This window comes from Amblyomma mixtum, chromosome 1 (genome assembly GCF_055824585.1).
Source record: "Amblyomma mixtum isolate Tamu chromosome 1, ASM5582458v1, whole genome shotgun sequence".
In the NCBI taxonomy this organism is placed as follows: Eukaryota; Metazoa; Arthropoda; class Arachnida; order Ixodida; family Ixodidae; genus Amblyomma; species Amblyomma mixtum.
Window position 1 is genome coordinate 157,986,545 of NC_143012.1, and position 21,316 is coordinate 158,007,860.

The 21,316-nt window shown below is 47.2% G+C and overlaps 1 protein-coding gene and 1 pseudogene across 1 annotated transcript; one reads left to right on the forward strand and one right to left on the reverse strand.

Annotated features, from left to right (window-relative positions):
- Positions 1-420: 420 nt before the first annotated feature.
- On the reverse strand, positions 421-993 carry LOC149369489 (uncharacterized; annotated as a pseudogene).
- Positions 994-5,768: 4,775 nt separating this feature from the next.
- On the forward strand, positions 5,769-7,214 carry LOC149369490 (uncharacterized). The gene has a single exon (XM_089572675.1). The coding sequence runs from the start codon at positions 5,911-5,913 to the stop codon at positions 7,144-7,146; it is 1,236 nt and encodes a 411-aa protein (XP_089428801.1). The 5' UTR covers positions 5,769-5,910; the 3' UTR covers positions 7,147-7,214.
- The last annotated feature ends 14,102 nt before the right edge of the window (positions 7,215-21,316 follow it).

The following is a 21,316-nucleotide window of genomic DNA, read 5'->3' on the forward strand; positions in this document are numbered from 1 at the left end:
ACTGCTCCGGAGTTAAGGCCGCACCGCCATAGGGCTTGAACAGAGGGGGCCGCAGCGGGTAGGCAGGGTCTCCGTAAATGCAGCAGTCTGCTCTTCAACAAACGTTTCCAGTTTGGCGTACACTTTGCTAATCCGAAAGTTACCTGAAAGAGTAAAAAGAAATAGTACGATATGAGTCAACAGCGCTTTGTTAGGCGACCCGAACACACTTGTTTTAGCTGAAGTTGGTTATTCACTCACCAGCATGATGTTTACTGCCCGGATATGACCCATCTAACTGGCAAACTATTCCGTTGGGGCACATTATAGGTTGATACTTCAGGGCATGAAATTGTTTGTGGCCACTGAAATACAGTTTTTGCTCTCGTGAGGGTCGATGTATTGCTCGTGCCGTGGGGTCAATGAAAGCCCAGCAGATCGTCAAAGTGGCTCCTTTGGCGTGAATGGCCTAGAAGTACAAACAAGTGTGTTCAGAAATTCTACAGATGCAACTGTGAACCTAATTATGACGTATTCGCGACTTACCTGCGAGAATTTCTCCAGCGTGTCTAGATTGAGCCAGCTGTGATTATTGATGTCATCCAGGAAATGAGTGAAGCATTCGGCGATGTGTTGCAGAACTTGATTTGTCAAGGAAGACATCGTCGAGCTGTGCCGCCCGGAAAGGTCCTCGAGATCGCACAGTCGGTTCGGATAAGCCAGCCGTCTAAGCGTTATGCACCGAGCCTCGTCCCCAGTTACTGACCCTCTCTGCGGGGTTATCATGTGTTCGGGTATGCGCAAGAACACCCTCAGTCGGCGTACATCGTCCTTTTCGGAAAGAAAAGACGTCCTGAAGACACCATTGTCCATCGCATAAATGTTGAGAAGTGCGCGTACGGAAAATGGGTCGCGGCGTGTCTGTCCAAAGACTTCCAGGCAGAGCAAATCTTCTATCTCGAATCACTTGAGCCGCGACAGGAGTAGGGAATCTAGCAGTATGCTTTTCGGCATCTTGGAAACAGATGTAGGCAGAGCAGAAACAAAAATTTGTTAAAAAGTAACCCGAAAAAATTTCGGCAAATCATGAATTCACATTTTGACACTGACATAACGCTCTCAGATGAGTCAGGTGCAGTCTTCACCGAAGCCGGTTGTGCCACCATCTTCAATGCCGCCTTCGCACCTTTATTTACTAACGAGACTGAAAAGCCTTTTTCGATACTACATTGCCAAATAGGTTGTGCTATGCCATCAGTCATTTTCTTGTCATCAGGTATTTCGTCCTTAATAGAAACAATGAAGCTTTCATCTTCATACGGTATTGACAATATTAACTCCAAGCTCCTGAAGAATACCAGGGATATTTCTGCTGAATTTTATGCTTACTTTTTTAACAGCCACTGTCATCAGGGCGAATGCCAGACTGGAAAAGTGGTAAGGTCGTTCCAGACTTCAAATCAGGCAAGAAAGATTCACCTGTTAATTACCGACCCATTTCTCTTTCAGGCGTACCCTGCAAACTCATGGAACACGTCCTTTCCTCGACTCTAACAATTTTTTTCATCAACACGGTTTTAGAAAAGGTCACTCATGTGAAACACAGCTCGCTATTTTTCTTCATGATTTGCATGCTAATCTTGACACTAACCTGCAGACCGATGCTATCGTCCTAGATTATGCAAAAGCATTCGACAAGGTGCCACACAAACGATTACTACTAAAACTCTCATACTTGAACTTCCCTAACGATATTTTAAAATGGATAGAAGAATTCCTCGCTAATCGCACGCAGTTTGTCACTATTAACGAGCACAATTTTAACTCCATTCCTGAAACACCTGGTGTCCCTCAAGGCTCTTTTTTCGGCCCACTTCTGTTTTTAATTGATATTTATGACTTGCCAGGCAACATCAAGTCCAAAATTCGCATGTTCGCAGATGACTGCGTCATTTACCGCTCAGATACTATTATTAATGACCAAAATTCTCTCCAGGAGGACCTTAACCGCATTCAGGAATGGTGTGACGTTTGATTAATGGAACTCAACCCACATAAGTGTAAGCGCATGTCTTTTCACCGCTGTCATAATCCACTTGATTTCCCATACGTAATTAGTAACGCCCCTGTACAGACTTGTCTATTATATAAGCGTTTAGGTGTCAGCTTGTGAAACGAATTGTCCTGGAGTGCACACATCACTAATATTATCTCATCTGCTATTAGAGCACTAGGTTTTTACGACGTCATCTCCGCCATGCCCCCAATCACGTAAAATTACTAGCATACAAAAACCTTGTCAGATCAAAATTTGAATATGCCTCACCTATTTGGAGCCCGCATCATGCTTGCCTTATCAACGCACTTCAAGCAGTACAAAACAGAGCAGCCAGATTCATTCATTCTTCATATTTCTACGACATCAGTGTGTCAGGGTTGAAAGATAAATCAGGGTTATCACTCCTCTAAGTTCGTCATCGCATCGCCAGCCTTTGCTTATTCTACACATTTAACCACAGTTCACTTTCCTGCGCGCCCTACATCGTCCCGCCAACCCGCATATCTCATCGCAATTGTCAATCTTTCCAAGTTTCTCGACCAAGTGCCCGCACGGTTACTTTTGCAGCCTCGTTTTTTCCCCCGTACCGTTGTGGACTGGAACGACCTTCCCAGCGACATTGCAGCCGTCATGTGCTGCGCGACCTTCGCTGATAATCTTCATGCTCATTTGTCATCGTGTTAACACTTGCCCGCAACGAGTATTGTACCCACCCCTTATGTAATGCCCCTCACCGGGCCTTTAAAGAAAATAAATGAAACTCAAAAAACACGCGAAAAATGTGGCCTGGCGGTTTGGACCTGGTTTCATTTTCGTAGCGTTGTAGTCACAAGCTTTTTTTCTAACACAAATATCCCTTTACTGCATCCAAAACATCACTATTATCAACTAATATACAGTAAACAAAAGAAACTTACATTTATTTGCCAGTTATGGCATATTAAAAGCAAGCGCGAGACATATTCATTTTACAGTAACTCCAATTTTGACCACTAGGTGGGGCAGCAGAGCGCGCCGATCTTGTCCACTCGGGTGGGTGCGGAATCCGGCGAACTAAAACTATTTTCTCGCGCGACGCTCCGTTGGTGTATTCGCTCGCCCGCTCATACGCTGGACCCGCTCAGTTAAAGGTATTTATTGGCGTAAGCACGAATTTCAAAAGGCGATATTCTACAAAGAACTGCTTATTAGTCCCATGATGATGGAACATTTATGCGCATTTCCATCTGCGCATAAAAGGCCCGTTGAAGTACTAAGTGTCTCCTGCAATCTATCACAACGCAAGAAAGGCCCTTCGTATGGTTGCGACCGTTCCGAAGCTGAGGATAAAGCAGTTACCAACAGAAAGAAATTGAGCCAAAAAGATTATGACGTATGCTTTCGCGAAGCAGCCTCAAAAGCTTTATTTAGCAAGAATAGCGCCGGAAAGCAGCGTCGCAGAAACATTCACTTATTATGTGATAGCTTATTCCTGGACACGGATAGCACTTTTAGCTCGAGCATCGGTGCCAGTTAGAATTCATGCAATGTGTGCTACGTGAATTTTAATGGTGTACGAATGAATTCTAAGAGAACTTTTGACATGGTAGTTGCGCGAAACGCACACACACACAAGACAGGGTACGGGACGAGCACTCGTCCCGTACCCTGTCTTGTGTTTGTGTTTTGTGCAACTACCATGTCTGAAGTATTGAACCAACAAGCCAGACAACACGTTCTACTTATTCTAAGAGAAGGCAAGGTAGCAGTGGTGCCTCAGAAAGTTATTTGGGCGGATGAGGAAGTTTGCCGGGATAAAGGAGCCGTAGCTTGCGCAGGACAGGGTCAATTGTAAAGATATAATGTGGTATGGTATATAAGGATTAACGTCCTAACGCCACACGGGCTATTTGGGCGGCCGCCATGGAGCGCCCCGGAATAATCTCGACAAAATACGTTTTCTCAAATTGGACTGATATCACTCTTTAACATGCACTTCGAAATGCGGCCGCGGTAGCAGGGCTCGAACCCTCGTCTTCGGGCTCAAAAGTCGAGCGCGCAAACCACTCAACCACCTTGGCGGGGTTCGAGAGATATGAGCATAATGAGGCTGACGACGCAGGTTAGCACTTTGGTTTCGTTATAGTCAACAGCTGTTTCTGCTTCTAGAAGCTGACTTGTGTTTTGATGAGCTGTGAACCTGTGTTCTTGTTGCTCTCCTGCTATGGCGCCTGAAGTAATTAAGCTCGTAGAGGATGTGAAATATACAAGAAACGCACGCGGCTCTCGAGAGAGAATTCAGGAATTAATACCGGGAGGTGAAAGCTATACTTGATTTCTTTATCAAAACCTCTGAGAACGTGACCAAAAAATCGAAAGAGAACGAGAAAGCCAATGCCGAACCTAAGGCAGAGAACGCTTCTCTGTACTCTGAGTGCACAGTCCTGAGGAAGCAGATCCTCGTTCATGAACAAAAAATAACACAGCTTGAAGAATACTGAACGAACAGGAACCAGTAAATAAAGGCATTCTAGCTACCGAAAATTAGAATCTGCTTACAGTCCTGGAAACCATGCGTACAGTTATTGAAGAACCAATCAAAAGCTGTTATGTCAAAGCCTGCCAGAGAATGCCTAGGAAAAATTCCACCGAGAGGAACATCATTGTTCAGTTTTGCGACCGCTAAAAACGAGACGCTGTTTTTGAAAAGGCACAGAAAAAACGCGTTTACACCACTCATCATGGCTTTGAGGATTCTTCTTCTGTGCATATCAATGACCTTTTGCGCCCGGAACTGAAGAAGCTTTCGGGAATGAGGATTGCTAAAAGGGCGATATTGTGGTTTGTGGAGATTTAAGGACCCAAAGTTACTCAGGTTATGAGGGACGCCGTAGTGAAGGGCTCCGGAAATTTCGACCCCCTGGGGTTCTTTAACGTGCACTTACATCGCACAGCACGCGAGATTTCAAGATTTAGCCTGCATAGAAATTCATAAAAGAAGAAAATGAATTGAAAGTATGCGTGGACAACCAGCGGCACAATATTTGCCGTCGGTGATCTCGACAAGATTAACTGATTTCTGATATCAGGTGATGGCATTCTTTTCCTCGGTAATGAACAATGACTATTGAACACCACCCGACGTAGGCGGTTTGCGCAAACATAATCAAGTAAGCCTTTCTTTCATACACATCAGCACGCAGTCAGCATGCAACAAGGAATATCGAATTCTTGCAATTATTTTCACCTATGGTTTTGAACCTGGTGTGACTACGATCACCAAGACGTGGTAACGGAATGAATGTGATGCTATGAGGCCCCCTAGATACATAACGTATTTTCTTAACGGGACCTGCCGAAGGCCCCCGCAGGGAGGCGTCTGCAGCATGCAGACGTTGGTCAGTGGCGACACCACGGGGTTAACCCGAGCATCCGCAGGGACATCCCCGCAGGGGGATGATGGTGAACAATGCGTCACCACGGACCCGAGCATCCGCGCTTAGCCGTGCGTGGCATCGCCGTGTCCGGGGAAAAGGGGATCCTGGTGGTTGAGCCGATGCCGAGCGTTTGGACCCTTAAGGCCCCTCGGCGGAGGCAACACACCACTTTGGCCCCAGCTTCCTGTAGACGGCACCTCCGGCCTGACCCGACCGGGGGAAATCGGCAGTCGCCTTTTCCTATCCTCCCCTCTATCTTTCACTTTCCTATCTCTTTCTTACAACTCTCCTGTCTCCTCTTTTGTTCGTTTTTTTTTCACTTTTCATAGGCGGCTAGGGTTAACCGTGTGTGGCCAACTACCCTGAGTTGAGTCATATTAGGTTATAGTTAAGGTGTACAGCTGGCGTGGGCAGGGCTTGCTTGCAAGTTCCTGTCCTGTCCCCTTGTTGGGCTCCATGGTGGGCGGCTGGCACCATGGCCGAAAAACGACATTTTTTATGGCTCCTCCCCTTTCACAAAATGATCGCCCTCAAAAAAGAGTGCGGACCGAAGTGACTACCCAATACTTTCAGAAATCGAAAGAAACGTTCCCAAAGTTTCACGTTGTTCACAGTGAAGCAACAGAAAAGACTGCCCGAACAATATCCCCATTCATAGTAACTAGAACCCTAACCAGTGCCTTAGGCACAGGTTACAAGCTAAAAAAAATGCCTAGCGGTGACCTCCTACTAGAACTGAAAGACAACGACCAATATTCTAAACTGTCCAACTTGATGTCCATTGGGGATATACCTGTCTCAATTACTGCACATCGATCTTTGAACACCGTCCGGGGAGTGATCTCCGAAATCGATTTCCTTGAACTCACAGAAGAAGAAATGCTCGAAGGTCTGAAAGACCAGAATGTCATCAATGTTCACCGCATTAAGATTAGAAAGGAAAACAAAGAAATAGCAACAAAACATCTTGTCCTCACGTTCAGCTCAAGCATACTACCTGAATCAATAGAAGTTGGTTACCTCAAGATAAATGTCCGACACTATATCCCAAACCCGCGACGGTGTTTCAACTGCCAGCGATACGGTCATGGCTCACAGAGCTGCCGTGGCCGAAAAACATGTGCAAAATGCGCATCAAACGAACACGTTTCTGAAAACTGTGAAGCATCAGCACTTCGGTGCGCAAACTGTGATGGTGATCACCCCTCCTATTCCAGATCATGTCCGTCATGGAAAAGTGAAAAAGAAATAATAACAATGAAGACAAAGCAAAACATAACTTTCAAGGAAGCACGACAACTTTTTCATGCAAAGAACACGTTCAACTTCACAGCAAGAACAAACTTCGCTGATGTGTTGCGCGGGGGCGCTGCACCGCACCGCGTTCCGGCCACTGCCCAGGCAAAGCCTCAGGCAGGGCCATCTGCGCCCCCGGCAGGGTCAGCAAACGCTGCCTTGCCACCCCCCAAAAAGGTCTCGCCGTCCCCTGAGTCGGCAGACGATCAGACCACCCCCTCTAGGAGGAGGTCTGAAGTTCGTACACGCGCGGCATCCCCGCGGGCCTCCAGCGCCTCCGCCGAGGCGATGGATGTATCACCCGGCACGCTCGTCCTGCACGGGCGGCAAAGCTCACTTGACCGCCAAAATAAAGGAAGGACCCGAATCACGGGTCCCCCTAAACCAGAAACCTAGGTTCCCACTTTTCCTTAAAAAATCCACAGAAAATGGCGTTCCTTATACAGTGGAACTGCCGTGGACTTTTCCATAACTACAGTGAACATAAAAGATCTTTTAGACACTTTCTCCCCTGTGGCGTTATGCCTACAGGAAACGAACCTAGGTCCTAAACACAATAATTTTTTGAAGAAATACAAAGTCTTTCGTTCTGACAGAGAGCAAACTAGCAGGCTCTCTGGAGGTGTTGCTATTGTCATCCAAGGCGGGGTTGCAACTCGCGAAATCAAACTTCAAACTAACTATGAAGCTGTTGCAGTCACCGTCCTACATTTCAAAACAATTACAATATGTTCTGTATATCTCGGGCCACACCAAACAGTTACACTTAATGACTTGGAAACACTTTTAGAACAGCTGCCAGAGCCATATCTGGTAGTTCGGGATTTTAATGCCCACTCTGTTTTTTGGGGAAGTGAACAGACTGACACTGGAGGTCGTGTTTTAGAAGATTTTATTTTGTGCAACGACGTTTGCCTGCTGAACACAGGTAAACCTACGTATTGTTACCCTGCCTCAGGAAAAATGAGTTGCATAGACTTGTCTTTTAGTTCACCCTCCGTTTTTACTGATTTTAATTGGGATGTTCTCCAAAATCCGTACGGAAGTGATCACCTTCCTATAGGAATTAGCTTGTCATCACCACCATCAATCATTCCTAGCAAACCACGTCGTTGGAAGCTCCACGTAGCTGACTGGGCACTATTTCAGGAAAAGGCCGCACTGGATAAATTTTTTTCGGATGATCTTAGTGTAGACGATCTCAACGAAATAATTGCAACTTGTATTATAACTGCTGCGCGCGTAGCCATTCCTCAGTCTTCGGGAGCGGTACGCCAAAACCACAAGGTTTGGTATAACCAAGACTGCAGAGATGCAAAAAAGAAGCAGAACAAAGCCTGGGGAATTTTTCGCAGGTATCCAACAGCTGAGAACCTCATAAAATTTAAAAAAGCCCGCGCAAAAGCACGACATATCCGTCGTAATGCGGAAAAAAACTCATGGCAAAGCTACATATCATCCATAAACAGTTCCGTCACATCAAAAAAAATTTGGGAGCAAGTTCGCAAACTGAATGGCAGCTTCTCCCCTTTCACAGTTCCCTTTCTTACAGACCCTGGTGCACAAACAAGTATAGCAGAACAAGCAGACATCTTAGGCGAACATTTCTCTAACGTTTCGAGCTCTTCACACTACACACAAGAATTTCTACAATACAAAAACACATCTGAGAAACAAAGACTCCCTAAAAGCGCCTGCACAAATGAAGCATACAATAGTCTCATTACAATTCATGAAATAAACAGAGTTTTATCTGCTGGGAAACAGACCGCGCCCGGCCCTGATCAAATTCATTATCAAATGCTGGCACATCTTTCTCAGCCGTCTGTAGAAGCACTTTTGAGTTTTTTCAACTAAATATGGGTGTCAGGAAAAATACCTCAAGCATGGAAAAAGGCCATTATTGTATATTCTTGAAACCCGGAAAACCACCAACCTCCCCCAACAGTTACAGGCCCATAGCCCTCACAAGCTGTCTCGCAAAATCGTTCGAAAGCGTCGTTAACATTAGGCTGATGTTTGTCCTTAGAAGCCGTGAACTTCTCGACATCCACCAATGCGGTTTCAAAAAATCTTGTTCAACAACTGACCATCTCGTCCGCCTGGAAAATACAGTTAGAGAAGCATTCATACATAAACAACACTGCCTAGCAATATTTTTTGATATGGAGAAAGCTTATGACACCACCTGGAGGTTTGGCATACTCCGTGACCTAGCGGACCTGGGTATCCGCGGAAGGATGTTGAACTGCTTAAAAGACTTCCTTTCTGAGCGTTACTTTCATGTACGCCTAGGTTCCACCCTTTCCAAAAAATTCGTTCAGGAGAATGGGGTTCCGCAGGGGTGTATTTTAAGTACTCTCGTGAAAATAAATTCCATAACCAAGATATTTCCAAAGTCCATTATGCATTTTTTATATGTCGATGACCTTCAAATAGCATGTACATCGTCCAGCCTACCAACCTGTGAACGACAGATACAACTGACATTAAACCGACTTTCGGTTTGGGCAGACAAAAATGGGTTTAAGTTCTCCCCACATAAAACAGTTGCTGTCCTTTTCTCGCTCAAAAGAGGTTTGCAGACTGATCCCACCTTGCATTTAAATGACACCGTACTTCCAGTAAAACATGAACATAAATTTTTGGGCGTAACATTTGACAAGAAACTCTCATTTCTGCCACACATAAGTATGATCAAAAAGAAAGCCTCCCAATCCCTGAATATACTCAAAATACTGTCACGAAAGCGGTGGGGATCTGATAGAAAATGTCTTTTGCAAATATACCGGTCTGTAGTACGCTCCACCTTAGATTATGGATGCGTTGTGTATGGCTCTGCGAGGCCATCATATCTGAAGAGACTGGACCCAGTACATAACCTTGGTTTACGTCTCTCAACAGGTGCATATAGAACATCCCCCATAAGTAGTCTCTATGTAGAAACCAATGAACCCTCCCTTACAGATAGAAGAACAATGCTCACTTGCGCATACGTCCTGAAAATCCGTTCCCTACCGAAACACCTCTGTTATTCCATAGTTACAAAGTGCACCTCCAGAACACTGTTCAACAACAGACCCCAGTCAATCAGACCTCTACTACTACGCTTCGAGGATAGTTGCCAGAGTCTAGGATTACTGGGTACCCTTCCTGACATCACCTCAATGCACGGCCCACTGCCCCCATGGTACAGCCTGCCCACTGTATGTGACCTTACATTAACGCGTTTTCAGAAAAAACAAACGCCGCGCGAACACATGCTATAGGAGTACTTGACATTGCAAGAAAAATATGCTTACCACACAGAATTTTACACAGACGGCTCAAAAACAGCGGATTATGTAGGAAGTGCGGTAGTACAAGGAGACTGGAAAAAAATTGTAGGACTGCCAAACTGCACGTCCATTTTTACCGCCGAATGTTATGCTGTTTCTGTAGCTGTTGATAGAATATTAAGTAACAGTATCGAAAAGAGCATCATCTACACAGATTCACTCAGCCTGCTCACCGCTTTACATCCGCAAAATGCAGTTGAACCATTAATAGGGAGCATAATACACAACATAGGAAAAATCACAACACAGGGGCACACAATCAAATTCTGCTGGGTGCCGAGCCATATTGGAATAGTCGGAAATGAAAGAGCCGACTTGTGCGCTGCAGAAGCTCACAGTCACGAAATCAGAAAAGTCAGTACACCGTATAGAGACTGCATGAAATTAATACATTCTAACTTGAAAGCTAAATGGCAGACAACTTGGGACAATGAAATAAACAACAAGCTGCATTATGTAAAACCTGTTCTAGGGGAATGGAAGACCTGTACGCACCAGGAGCGTTTTAAGGAGGTAATTTTATGTCGGCTCCGCATAGGACACACACACCTGACACATAACTTCCTAATGACGAAACAAGACAAACCTCTTTGCGAAACATGTGGAGACGAACTCACACTAATCCATATTTTAATATCATGTTCAGAACTCGAAACACTAAGAAAAAAGCACTTCACTCAATTTTATAATGAACACATTCCTCTCCATCCAATGCTAATCTTGGGTGACAATGCATTTGTAGATATAAGTTTCGTTTTTAGCTTTTTAAGAGAAGCTGGTTTTCTCGATAAACTATAAATTTTAACCTATTGCCTTATTTGTTTTTGAAACACCCCAGCCACTTTCTCACTCCTGAGAAGATGGCTCAGGTCCCTATCCCATCGGTTCGGGGCCTCGAGATCCTTGCTCAGCCAAGGATGGCTGCTGAGGTTACCGAACCCCTTTAAAGCTTTTACCATAAGTCAGTTTTAAAATTTTGTCTCATATTTTTACTAGGTTGCATGAATTAACTTTTTAGGCCCTTTACACCGCCGTTCATTTAGACTTTTGTATAACATCCTACATAAAACAATTTTCGATACCCTGAGCTTGGCGCATGATAGCCTCAGTCGCTTATGCGCCATACAACCCAACACAACACAACAACTGCCGAAGGGAAGGTGCTATTATGATAATGGCGAAATATAAGATAAGTTGCCATCGATATGTCGTGTTGCACTTTAAGTCGGGATTATCAAGTGCTCACTATCCGTTGCCATAACACTATTTTGGCAGCACAGCAATCTTCATTAGTTTGTAAGTACTTACGACGGGTGAACGACAATCGTTATGAACTTGAATACTAGCAGGGGATTAGAATATTGATTTCATCAAGCCTTCTGTGGCACATGTAGAAATTTGAAGAATAATGGACGCAAATTGGTTTTCCAACATTTTACACTCTCCGTCAAAAGTAAATCGAAAGCGAAATTGTCAAAAAACTTTAATTTCTTTAAGTCTAAAGCATAATGGGTCATGTTTGTTGGTGCGCAGCGCAATTCGCGCAGCCATAATTAGGCTGCGCATATGTATTCAAGGATATATGAATTGGGCGGTAATGATTAAACTTTTTCGTTAATATTGCCTTCCATTTACTTCTGACGGTACCTCTACATAAACCATACCGCATTCCCGACCTTTTCTCCACGTTATGTTTTCGAAACAAACATATATGAGTCAAAGCCTATAACGGGCGCATATAAGCGACCATTTGCCAATATTCTTAATCATCACTCACACGACTTTCGCTCTCGAAGCACAAGAAGACATTCCCGTAAGAATAAGAGGCATAAACGATTTCAGTGTAGATAAATTTCGTAGCCATATAGCATAGACTGGCTGGTCAGAAGTTTTGAGCACAAACGACCCTGGCGCCGCTTATGATTGTTTACGATCACCATTTTTTGTATAAATTATTCAAGCCGTCCCGCACAGCAAAAAAGGGGGGTTGAAAGGAACTGCATGAAAGAAATGAGCAGGAAAAGTAAATTGTACCAAGTGTTGTTAAGAATAAAAATTATAACACGTGCAAAGAATTCACAGCGCCAGTTAACAAAGCGCCAGGTACATTCGCAGTTTAAGAGTGACGTAACTAAAAAAAGCCTGACTCTATTTGGCGGCACCTTCCCCTTCGATACAAGCAAAATACATGCGATTACTTTAGAAAGAGCAGTAATTAAAGCACAGGTTTGGCTTATTCCTTCAATGACTATATTGTATCGTTATCAAGCAGTGTTCATGATTCAAGCTGTATGCAATGTCACGCGACACCGCGTTCTTAGCGCCACCCGATGCCAATGAAGTTTTTAGCACTTTCATCTCAGTTGAAAACAGCAACTGCTATGACATTTGTGGACTTCAAATACGAGCGATTAAGCATGCCTTAGACCTAATCTCTTCTTGCCTGAACGCACCTTTAGTCTTGTGCTACCAGTCGGCAGAACGAATGAAGAGTCGATGAGTATAGATCGGTGTGTCAGCTTCTCCAGTACAAATTATATACTGATTTCTCACGCCCACAGTAAAGCAGGAACATGTTACTCCAAACACCAACCTGCCGCGCCAAGGCACGCGACCAATGTCTCACGACGATTAAAGTTACAATTCAGGGCTCTTCCAGCTGGTATCTTCTTCGGACAATAATCAATAAAGCTTTCTGTTAGGTCTTTTCACGATGCTAAAAATGGTATCTCACTTGGATTGCGCCTAAAGGAAAATTTTGTGAAGTGGGGACACGCAACAACCCGCTCCTTCTTCCTCCATTAAAGCCAACGTTGCACCCCAAGCCTTGGGTCTAGCTGCTAGACCACCGTCAGCTGGGGACGGGTTCCGGCCTTCCTCCTTCTCCAACAGTGCACCCAGGTCTGGAAGGCCAACCTGGCCTTATACCTGGAACGGCGCTCATACCTGGAACAGCGCTCATACCATCAGCTGGGGACGGGTTCCGGGGACGGGTTCAGGTATGCAAAGCCAACCTGGATTCATACCTGGAATCGCGGGTGGCTGCCACATCTCCAACCGGTGGAGAGTTGTCGACTGCGAGGACCCAGGAACCACGAACGGATCATTCACCTGCAAAGAAAGTGAAAGGTACTGAGCTAGGGGCTCTAGAAACCTTCTTTGCGGCAAAGGCGCATAACCCGGAGATTCCTTTCAGGGCAATAGTTTCCGAGCACCGCTCTGGGCAGTTGGTTGCTTCCACGTACCTGAACAAACAGTTTTCAACACTGCATGTGAATGACCCGTTCCTGGTTCCTAACTCAAAGAAAATTGTTAACTTTCTACTCAATGACAACCCCGAAGGCTGTTCTGGTTTTAGATAGATGTAGAAGATCTGTTCTTTTGCCTACCACATGTGCCTCTCCTGCAATATGTACAGCAATCCATTGAAGATCAAAATGACGAGCATGCTTTTCGAGATTGAGGCTTAATTTCTACCGCATCTTTTCTGGAACTCATCAACTTCTATCTCAAGAATACGTACGTTGCTTGGGAAAACCAAACAGTCCTGGAAAAGTCTGGCGTGTGCATAGGATCAAAAGTAGCCGTGGTGCTCAGCAGCATTATCCTTAGTCTTGTCGACAAGGAAGTGGCGAATAAATTGGCAGGTGGTTTCATGCGCATTTTCAGGTACGTTGATGATTATCTTGTGGTTTTCAAGTCCCCTCAGGCAGAAACCGTGTCACATGTTTTAGATTGTTTTGTAAAGAACGGGTCCGGATTAACATTTACGCATGAAATTCCTCAGCGTAACGCACTGCAATATTTGGACTTACTGCTGCTCTTTGAAAAAGACCACGTGTTCTGGCAATACTCCACTCGGAGCCAGAAAACCCTGTGGAACTATAGGTCTTCAGACTCGAAACTAGCAAAAAACGGGATAGTAACCGGGTGCATGAGTATGACGTTAAAGAAATCCTGTTGTCACAAAATGAGGACTAACCTCTGCACCCAGGTACACCGCTGTAAGCAGGCCGGTATTCCTTACTCAGTTCTTGTGTCGTGTGCGGGGAAGAGCCTGAAAAAAAATTGAAAACCTTGATCGTGACTCTGAGCAGCGCTCCAGTCTGGATGATAGAACAAAAACTATAGCTGTAATGCTATATGTCCATTCTCTTTCGCGCAGATTTAAGAAAGTGGGGGCCAACTATGGTGCCAACCTAGTGTTCTCGGCTCCTAATAAGGTAGGCAAGGTGGGGGAAACTGTTCAAAGGAAGAGGGATGGAATTGGCAAGAAAACCGGTTGTAAAATTAACCATGAAAACAAGTTCGTCTCCTGTAAGGTTGCTGCAGTCTACCAGATTCCTCTGTCCTGTGGCCGTACTTTGGCCAGACAGGCCGTTCCATCAATGTACGGGTTTTGGAGCACCAAAATTCTTTGGGAAAGTGTTCAACAAACTTCGCGAAGCATTTTCTCGAGTGCAAGTGTACCGCGTTTCTCGTTGACACCGAAGTCTTGTTCATCCATAATGATCATCGCATACAGTAAGTAGCAGAGGCATTTCATATTGCCACGCGCCTAACGCGCCGCGCGGCCTTCGCGCTGAGTCGAAGACGACGACGAAGCGGCGGTGGGCTCTCGTGGCGCGCTGTTCTGTTCTGTGTCGTGGAAGCTGGCTCGATAATTAAAAGAAGGCTCCCGGTCTTGGGTTCTTTCCGACGTCTACCTTCACGGCTCCTCTGGTCGTGACACTGGTGGAGGTGCGGCCGATGCTCCCTACTCCTGAGGACGACTCGACGCGTCCGCCTCTTGTGACCACCCCTGTCCATCGTGCCAGCCGGAGGATCCGCGGCCTGTCCCCCGAGGCCCTTCCTATTGTCAGCGCGCCTTCAACTACCACTCCACTCATGGCGACGCCACTGCCCGCCCTGCCTACGACTGTCCCTGCAGCCAGCCCCACCTACCTCACCCTTCAGACTCCACGCACGCCTAAGCCCTTTCACGGCGACCTGTTTGAAGATGCCGAAGACTGGTTGGCTCACTACGAACGGGTCACGACCTTTAACTGCTGGGACGACGCTACAAAGCTGCGTAACGTTTACTTCAGCCTTGAAGACTCTGCACGAACGTGGTTCAAAATCCATGAGACTACTTTCTCTACGTGGCCGGACTTTCGACGTCAGCTCCTGAGTACGTACGCCAACAGCGACCGCCGGGAGAGCGCAGAGCGTGCACTGTCCTCTCGAATTCAGCTTCCCAATGAGGGTGTTGCCATGTACGACGAGGATGTGAAGCGTGTTTGCCATCGCGCCGATCCGGCCATGCCTGAAGAAAAAAAGCTGCGTCACCTGATGCGTGGCGTAAAAGACCAGCTCTTTTCCGGCCTAGTGCGGAACCCGCCCAACACCGTCGCGGAGTTCCTGGCCGACGCCGTGCACATGGAGAAATTGCTGCAGCAAAGATCCCATCAGTACGACCGGCAACTGCGCCAAACGTCGACTCTATCAACGTTGGACCGGTTCGACCATGATCCCAGGACGAATCCGGACTCCCTTCGCGAACTCATCCGTTCCGTGGTCCGCGAGGAGCTGCAGCACCTTCAAGCCACCTTTGCCCCTCGCGTCGATTCCGTCACCAGCGTCATCCGTGAGGAAGTCCGACAGGCACTCAGGGCACAAGACGCTGCAGCCTTGCCGGCGCCGCAACCGACCCCATACGATCCCGCGCCGTACCCTACTCCTGTCCAGCCAGTCACGTACGCGGACGTCGTGCGCCGCGCGGCCCCATCTCCTGGGCCTTCGCCTTACACCGCACCATTGGTCGCGGTGCACCGTGCCCAGCCGACTCCTTACTGGGCGGATCGGCGCCAGGCACCGCGGAAGACTGACCTCTGGCGCACTCCGGATCAACGCCCGCTCTGCTACCACTGTGGTGAGGCCAGCCATCTCTACCGGCGGTGCCCCTATCGCGAAATGGGACTACGCGGTTTTTCTGTCGACAGCCCCCGTCCACGCCCTGGAGAGCGCCCTCAAGACATCGCCGAGTATGTCACCCGCCAGCGTAGTTCACCATCTCCTCCGCGCCGCGAGTCGCGATCGCCCTCTCCACGCCGGTCTTCGCCCTCTGGGTCCCGTTTCGCCTCAGGACAACGTGGTTCCTCGAGCCCTCGTCGGGAAAACTAGCTCCGGCGGACTTTGGAGGCGAGGCCGCCGAACGCCGTTCCGACGCAAAGCTTCCACCGCCGCAGCAACTGAATCGCCCCGACGTCGCACACCGCATCGCTGCACAGTTTTCCCCGACGCGCCTTTCGTATCGCCGCGATGCCGCAACCCCAATCGCCGACCCGCTTCCGCCGCCGCACCGACCCAATCGCCCCGACGCCGAACGCCGCATCGCCGAAGAGTTTCCGCCAACGCGCCGCTTGAATCGCTCCGACAGCGCAACCCCAGTCGCCGACCAGGTTCCGCCGCCGCACCGACTGAATCCTCCACAACAGCCATCGACGGGCCGTGCTGAAGGCAGGGTCTCTTCGGATATCCCTGTTCTCGTCGACACAAAGGAGGTCAGCGCGTTGGTTGATACGGGCGCAGATTACTCTATCCTTAGCGGACGGCTTGCGACGGCCCTGAAAAAAGTGACGACACCCTGGGACGGTCCCGGCATACGCACGGCAGGCGGACATCTTGTCGCACCACTCGGCATGTGTGCAGCCCGGGTTACGGTTCGAGGCTGCACATTCGTTGCCACTTTTCTCGTTCTGCGCGAATGTTCTCGCGATGTCATCCTTGGCATCGACTTTCTTCGCGAGCACGGTGCGATCATAGACCTTCCGAACCGCTTGGTGACGTTTTCTACCGCAATGACCACAGAAGAACCTGCGCACCAGGGTTCTCGGTCCGCCCTGCGAGTCGCCGACGATAACGTTAAAGTGCCACCACGTGCCAGCATTCTCACGAGAGTTACCTGCGACGAGCCACATAGGGGACTCCGGGTTATCGAGCCTAATGTCTCCCTCGTACTCACTAAGGGGGTTGCGGTGGCACGGGGCCTTGGATCCTTTCATGACGGTTGTACAGAGGTCCTTGTCACCAACTTCTGCAATGAACATCGACATCTGTTCCGTGGCACAGCCATCGCTTACGTTGACCATGTTCAGGAAGGGGCCGAATGCTTTGCTTGTGCGGAGGACACACCTGGAGCTGACGCCGAAGCGGTCACCAGCGTAGACATAAATCCTGGCCTTCCACCCACTGAAAAGAGGCAACTCCAGGACCTCTTGCGGGAGTTTGGTCCGTGTTTCACGTCGTCGACCAAAGTGCGCCAAACGTCGATAGTTAAACACCGCATTATCACGCATGAAGGAGCCCGACCCATCCATCAGTAGCCCTATCGTGTGTCCCTTCGTGAGCGAGATGCTATTCAAACACAGGTCGAAGAGATGCTCACAGACGGCGTCATCCAACCGTCAAGCAGTCCGTGGTCGTCTCCTGTCGTCCTCGTGAAAAAGAAAGACGGGACACTACGGTTCTGCGTCGACTACAGGAAGCTGAACAGTGTGACCAATAAAGACGTGTACCCGCTCCCGCGTATCGACGACTCCCTCGACCGACTTCGTTAAGCCAAGTACTTCTCTTCGGTCGACCTCAGAAGTGGTTATTGGCACATAGAAGTTGATGAGAGGGACCGTGAGAAAACCGCCTTCATTACACCCGACGGGCTGTATGAATTTCGCGTCCTCCCATTCGGGCTCTGCTGTGCTCCTGCCACGTTCCAAAGAATGATGGACACCGTTCTCACCGGTTTGAAGTGGCAGACCTGTCTTGTTCATCTTGACGATGTCATCATTTTTTTCCGCAACGTTCACGGAACATCTGCACCGCCTCAGGACTGTCCTCAAAGCCGTTCGATCCGCCAACCTCTCCCTCAAACCAGAAAAATGCCACTTTGGGTTCACCGAATTGAAGTTCCTCGGGCACGTCATTAGTGCTGACGGAATCCGCGCTGACCCAGAGAAGCTTGCTGCCGTTGCTGCCTTTCCGGTCCCCTCCCACAAAAAAGCAGTCCGACGTTTTCTAGGCCTCTGCTCCTATTATCGCCGCTTCATTAGAAACTTCGCCCAGCTCGCCAGCCCTCTGACGCTCCTAACCCGTGATGACACATCATTTTCCTGGGGCAACGAACAACAGACTGCCTTCGACGAGTTACGACGCCTACTCCAATCACCGCCCATCCTGGCACATTTCGACGAAGATGCCGATACGGAGGTGCACACGGATGCGAGCAACGTCGGTCTTGGCGCCGTTCTAGTTCAGCGGCAAAACGGTGTCGACAACGTAATTGCCTACGCCAGCCGCGCACTGTCGCGTGCTGAGTTGAACTACTCTACCACGGAAAAAGAATGTTTAGCGGTAGTCTGGGCCGCCGCCAAGTTCCGCCAATATCTTGAGAAAAGGAAACAGATGTGTCAGCCAGCCTTCAGTAGTATTGTCTTCTCAGTAAATGAAGTTGCTAAACAGTGGCTGGCACCGCTAATCACACGTGCGATTACGAGACATTTTGTTACCTGAAAAGTGTATTTTTGCCAAAGCGCATGCGCGCGCATTCGTGACGCCCTGCCTTTAAAACAGGTTGTTTTTTACAATAAACGCAGTTGCACGTTCAGCGCCGTGTGTTTCTTCTCTCCGTTCTGGTCCTGTGTCCATACACTGTTTTCTTACAAGACACTGATAAAAAGTTTTCAACTTGGTGTTTATCATCCAAAAAGGTATAGTTGAATATATTTTACTGCACAAGAAATTAATGACCATAAAACTATTTGCACCGCTAAATTTGTAGGAAATATAGCATTTTACTGGCGGCTTAAATTCAACAAAAATATTTTTATGGAAGAACCCCAGGTGGTCGAAATTTCCGGAGCCCTTCTCCATAGCGTCTCTCATGGCCTGAGTCGCTTTGGGATGTTAAACCCCATAAACCAAACCAAACCACTTCCCCTGTGCAAATAATATACTTATTTCTCTCGCCCAAATTTTAGAAGGAACATGTTACTCCAAACAACAACCTGCCAGGCCAAGGCACGCGACCAATGTCTCACGACGATTAAAGTCAAATTCACGGGTCTTCCGGGAAGTATATCGTTCGGACAACCATAAATAAAGCTTTCTGTTAGGACTTTCCACGATGCTAAAAATAGTGCTGACTTGGACGGCGCATAAAAGGAAAAGTTTATAATGTGGGGACACGCAACAACCCGCTCCTTTCTCCTCCATTGAACCCAACGTCACACCCCAAGCCTTGGGTCTAGCTGCTAGACCACCCTCAGCTGGGGACGGGTTCCGGCCTTCCTCCTTCTCCAACAGTGCACCCCAGGTCTGGAGGTCCAACCTGGCCTCATGCCTGGTACAGCGCTGCTGGATATCGCGGGCGGCTCCCACATCTCCCACCGGCGGAGGGCTGTCGACTGATATCTTGCTGTCTAGGCGAGGACACCTTCGGAAATTGCCAACATGGGCAACATCCTTGTGTTTCTGCCTCAACCCTACAGCCTGGATACAGAACCCGCCACCTGCCAGGGCGTTTGTCCAAGTGCCTCACGAGTCTTACAGTTGGCCATTGCTCTGGTTACTATACATGCGTACATGAGGCGTTATATCTGACAGAGATTTTACGTTCGCATCGTGGTGTGGCGAGCTATTGTTGCTGGGCCCTTTCTCCACTTTCTTAATAGCAGCCATTCCTAGACCCGCGATATTCAGATTGTACCATTGGGTTCTCCTAGCCGAAAATTCTGGATAATATAATGTTTTAGTGGGAAACCATTTATGAACCGAGTTTTTTTCATATAATACCAATCAATTCATTATAACAATATATATATATCCGCAGATCAACCGACGGCAGTCTTGCATTTTCGTTTCTATCTGCTTTTTGGCATCATCAAAAGTTTTCCCTATTTTTTATGGCTATGTTAACTTTTCAAACAGATTGCTGGAAATAATTTAAACGACAGATTTTAACGTGTGTCTTTTCTTGTCGGTCGTCTCTGCGCGCTGCCTCGTAGCAATGAATCTATAACAATTAGCCCAAGTAGCCGTTTTAACACATTTCCATAACAGTATCTTTTAATTTTGGGAATTTTTCTCCGAGAATTTCGGACATGATACATGATTCTACAGTTTCTGGGCTGCAAATTTGCATTTCGGTGGAGGCAAAGCGCAAAGGTTAATTGGAGAGACATGGGGGAAGTCTTTGCCCTCCAGTGGGCGTGGTCGCGCTGATGATGATGATGATGATGACCTGTGCGCGTTAAACATGCTGAGGTAGAAATTATCTCGGACCCCTCCACTACCGCACCTCTTTCTCCATTCAAATCCATCCTTCTTCCCTTTCCGCACTGTCAACACAGTGGTGAGAGAGCTTTTCATTTCACTCCGTCATAAACTACTGATGAATTGAAATAGCCTTCACAATAGCAGATCACCAACTGAAAAAAAGCGGCAAGTGTTTCACGCTGCCTCAAAATCGCTGCTATTTATATCTTCACATATGATCGTGATTGAACGCGACTTCAACTTCCCAGATGACATTTAGAAGGCCAATTTTCCTTCGAAGGAAGTCAATGAGCGTTCCACTCTGCTTGTACCAGCTAATCTGTAATTACGGGTTTTGCGTATTTGCCAGTATCCAAAACCCTTACTTCTAACCTGATAAAAAGTTTTCAACCTGGTGTTCTTCATCCAAAAAGGTACAATTAATTGTATTTTACTGCACAAGAAATTAATGACCGCAAAACTATTTGCACCGCTAATTTTGTAGGAAATATAGCATTTTTTTGGTGGCTTTCATTCAACTAAAATAGTTTTCCAGGAGAGAGGAATCTACAGTGCTAAAAATGGTTTAGTTATCTGCTTGCCTTCATTTTTCAATCATAGTGAAACATGTGGTCTAAAAGGCTTACGGACAGATCTAGGAAAGGTGCCTTCTAAGCTTGTACCTAGTAAACGGTCAGCAGAAACGCCTTAGATGCGAATACAATTGCGTGGACATATCAGAAGAACGGCTGACATCTACAAGGGGTTTCAGGGAAGGCTAAATAAATTTCAGAAATGGTCTTTTTGGGTTAAAAAATGTTTTTGCGGCATAAAGATAACCTCGCTGGCAGACGGGAGAAAACCGATGAATCATCTTAAATAGCAAGGTTGTTAACTACTTTCTCAAAATTGACGTTTCAGCTTTCACGTTTAGGCTA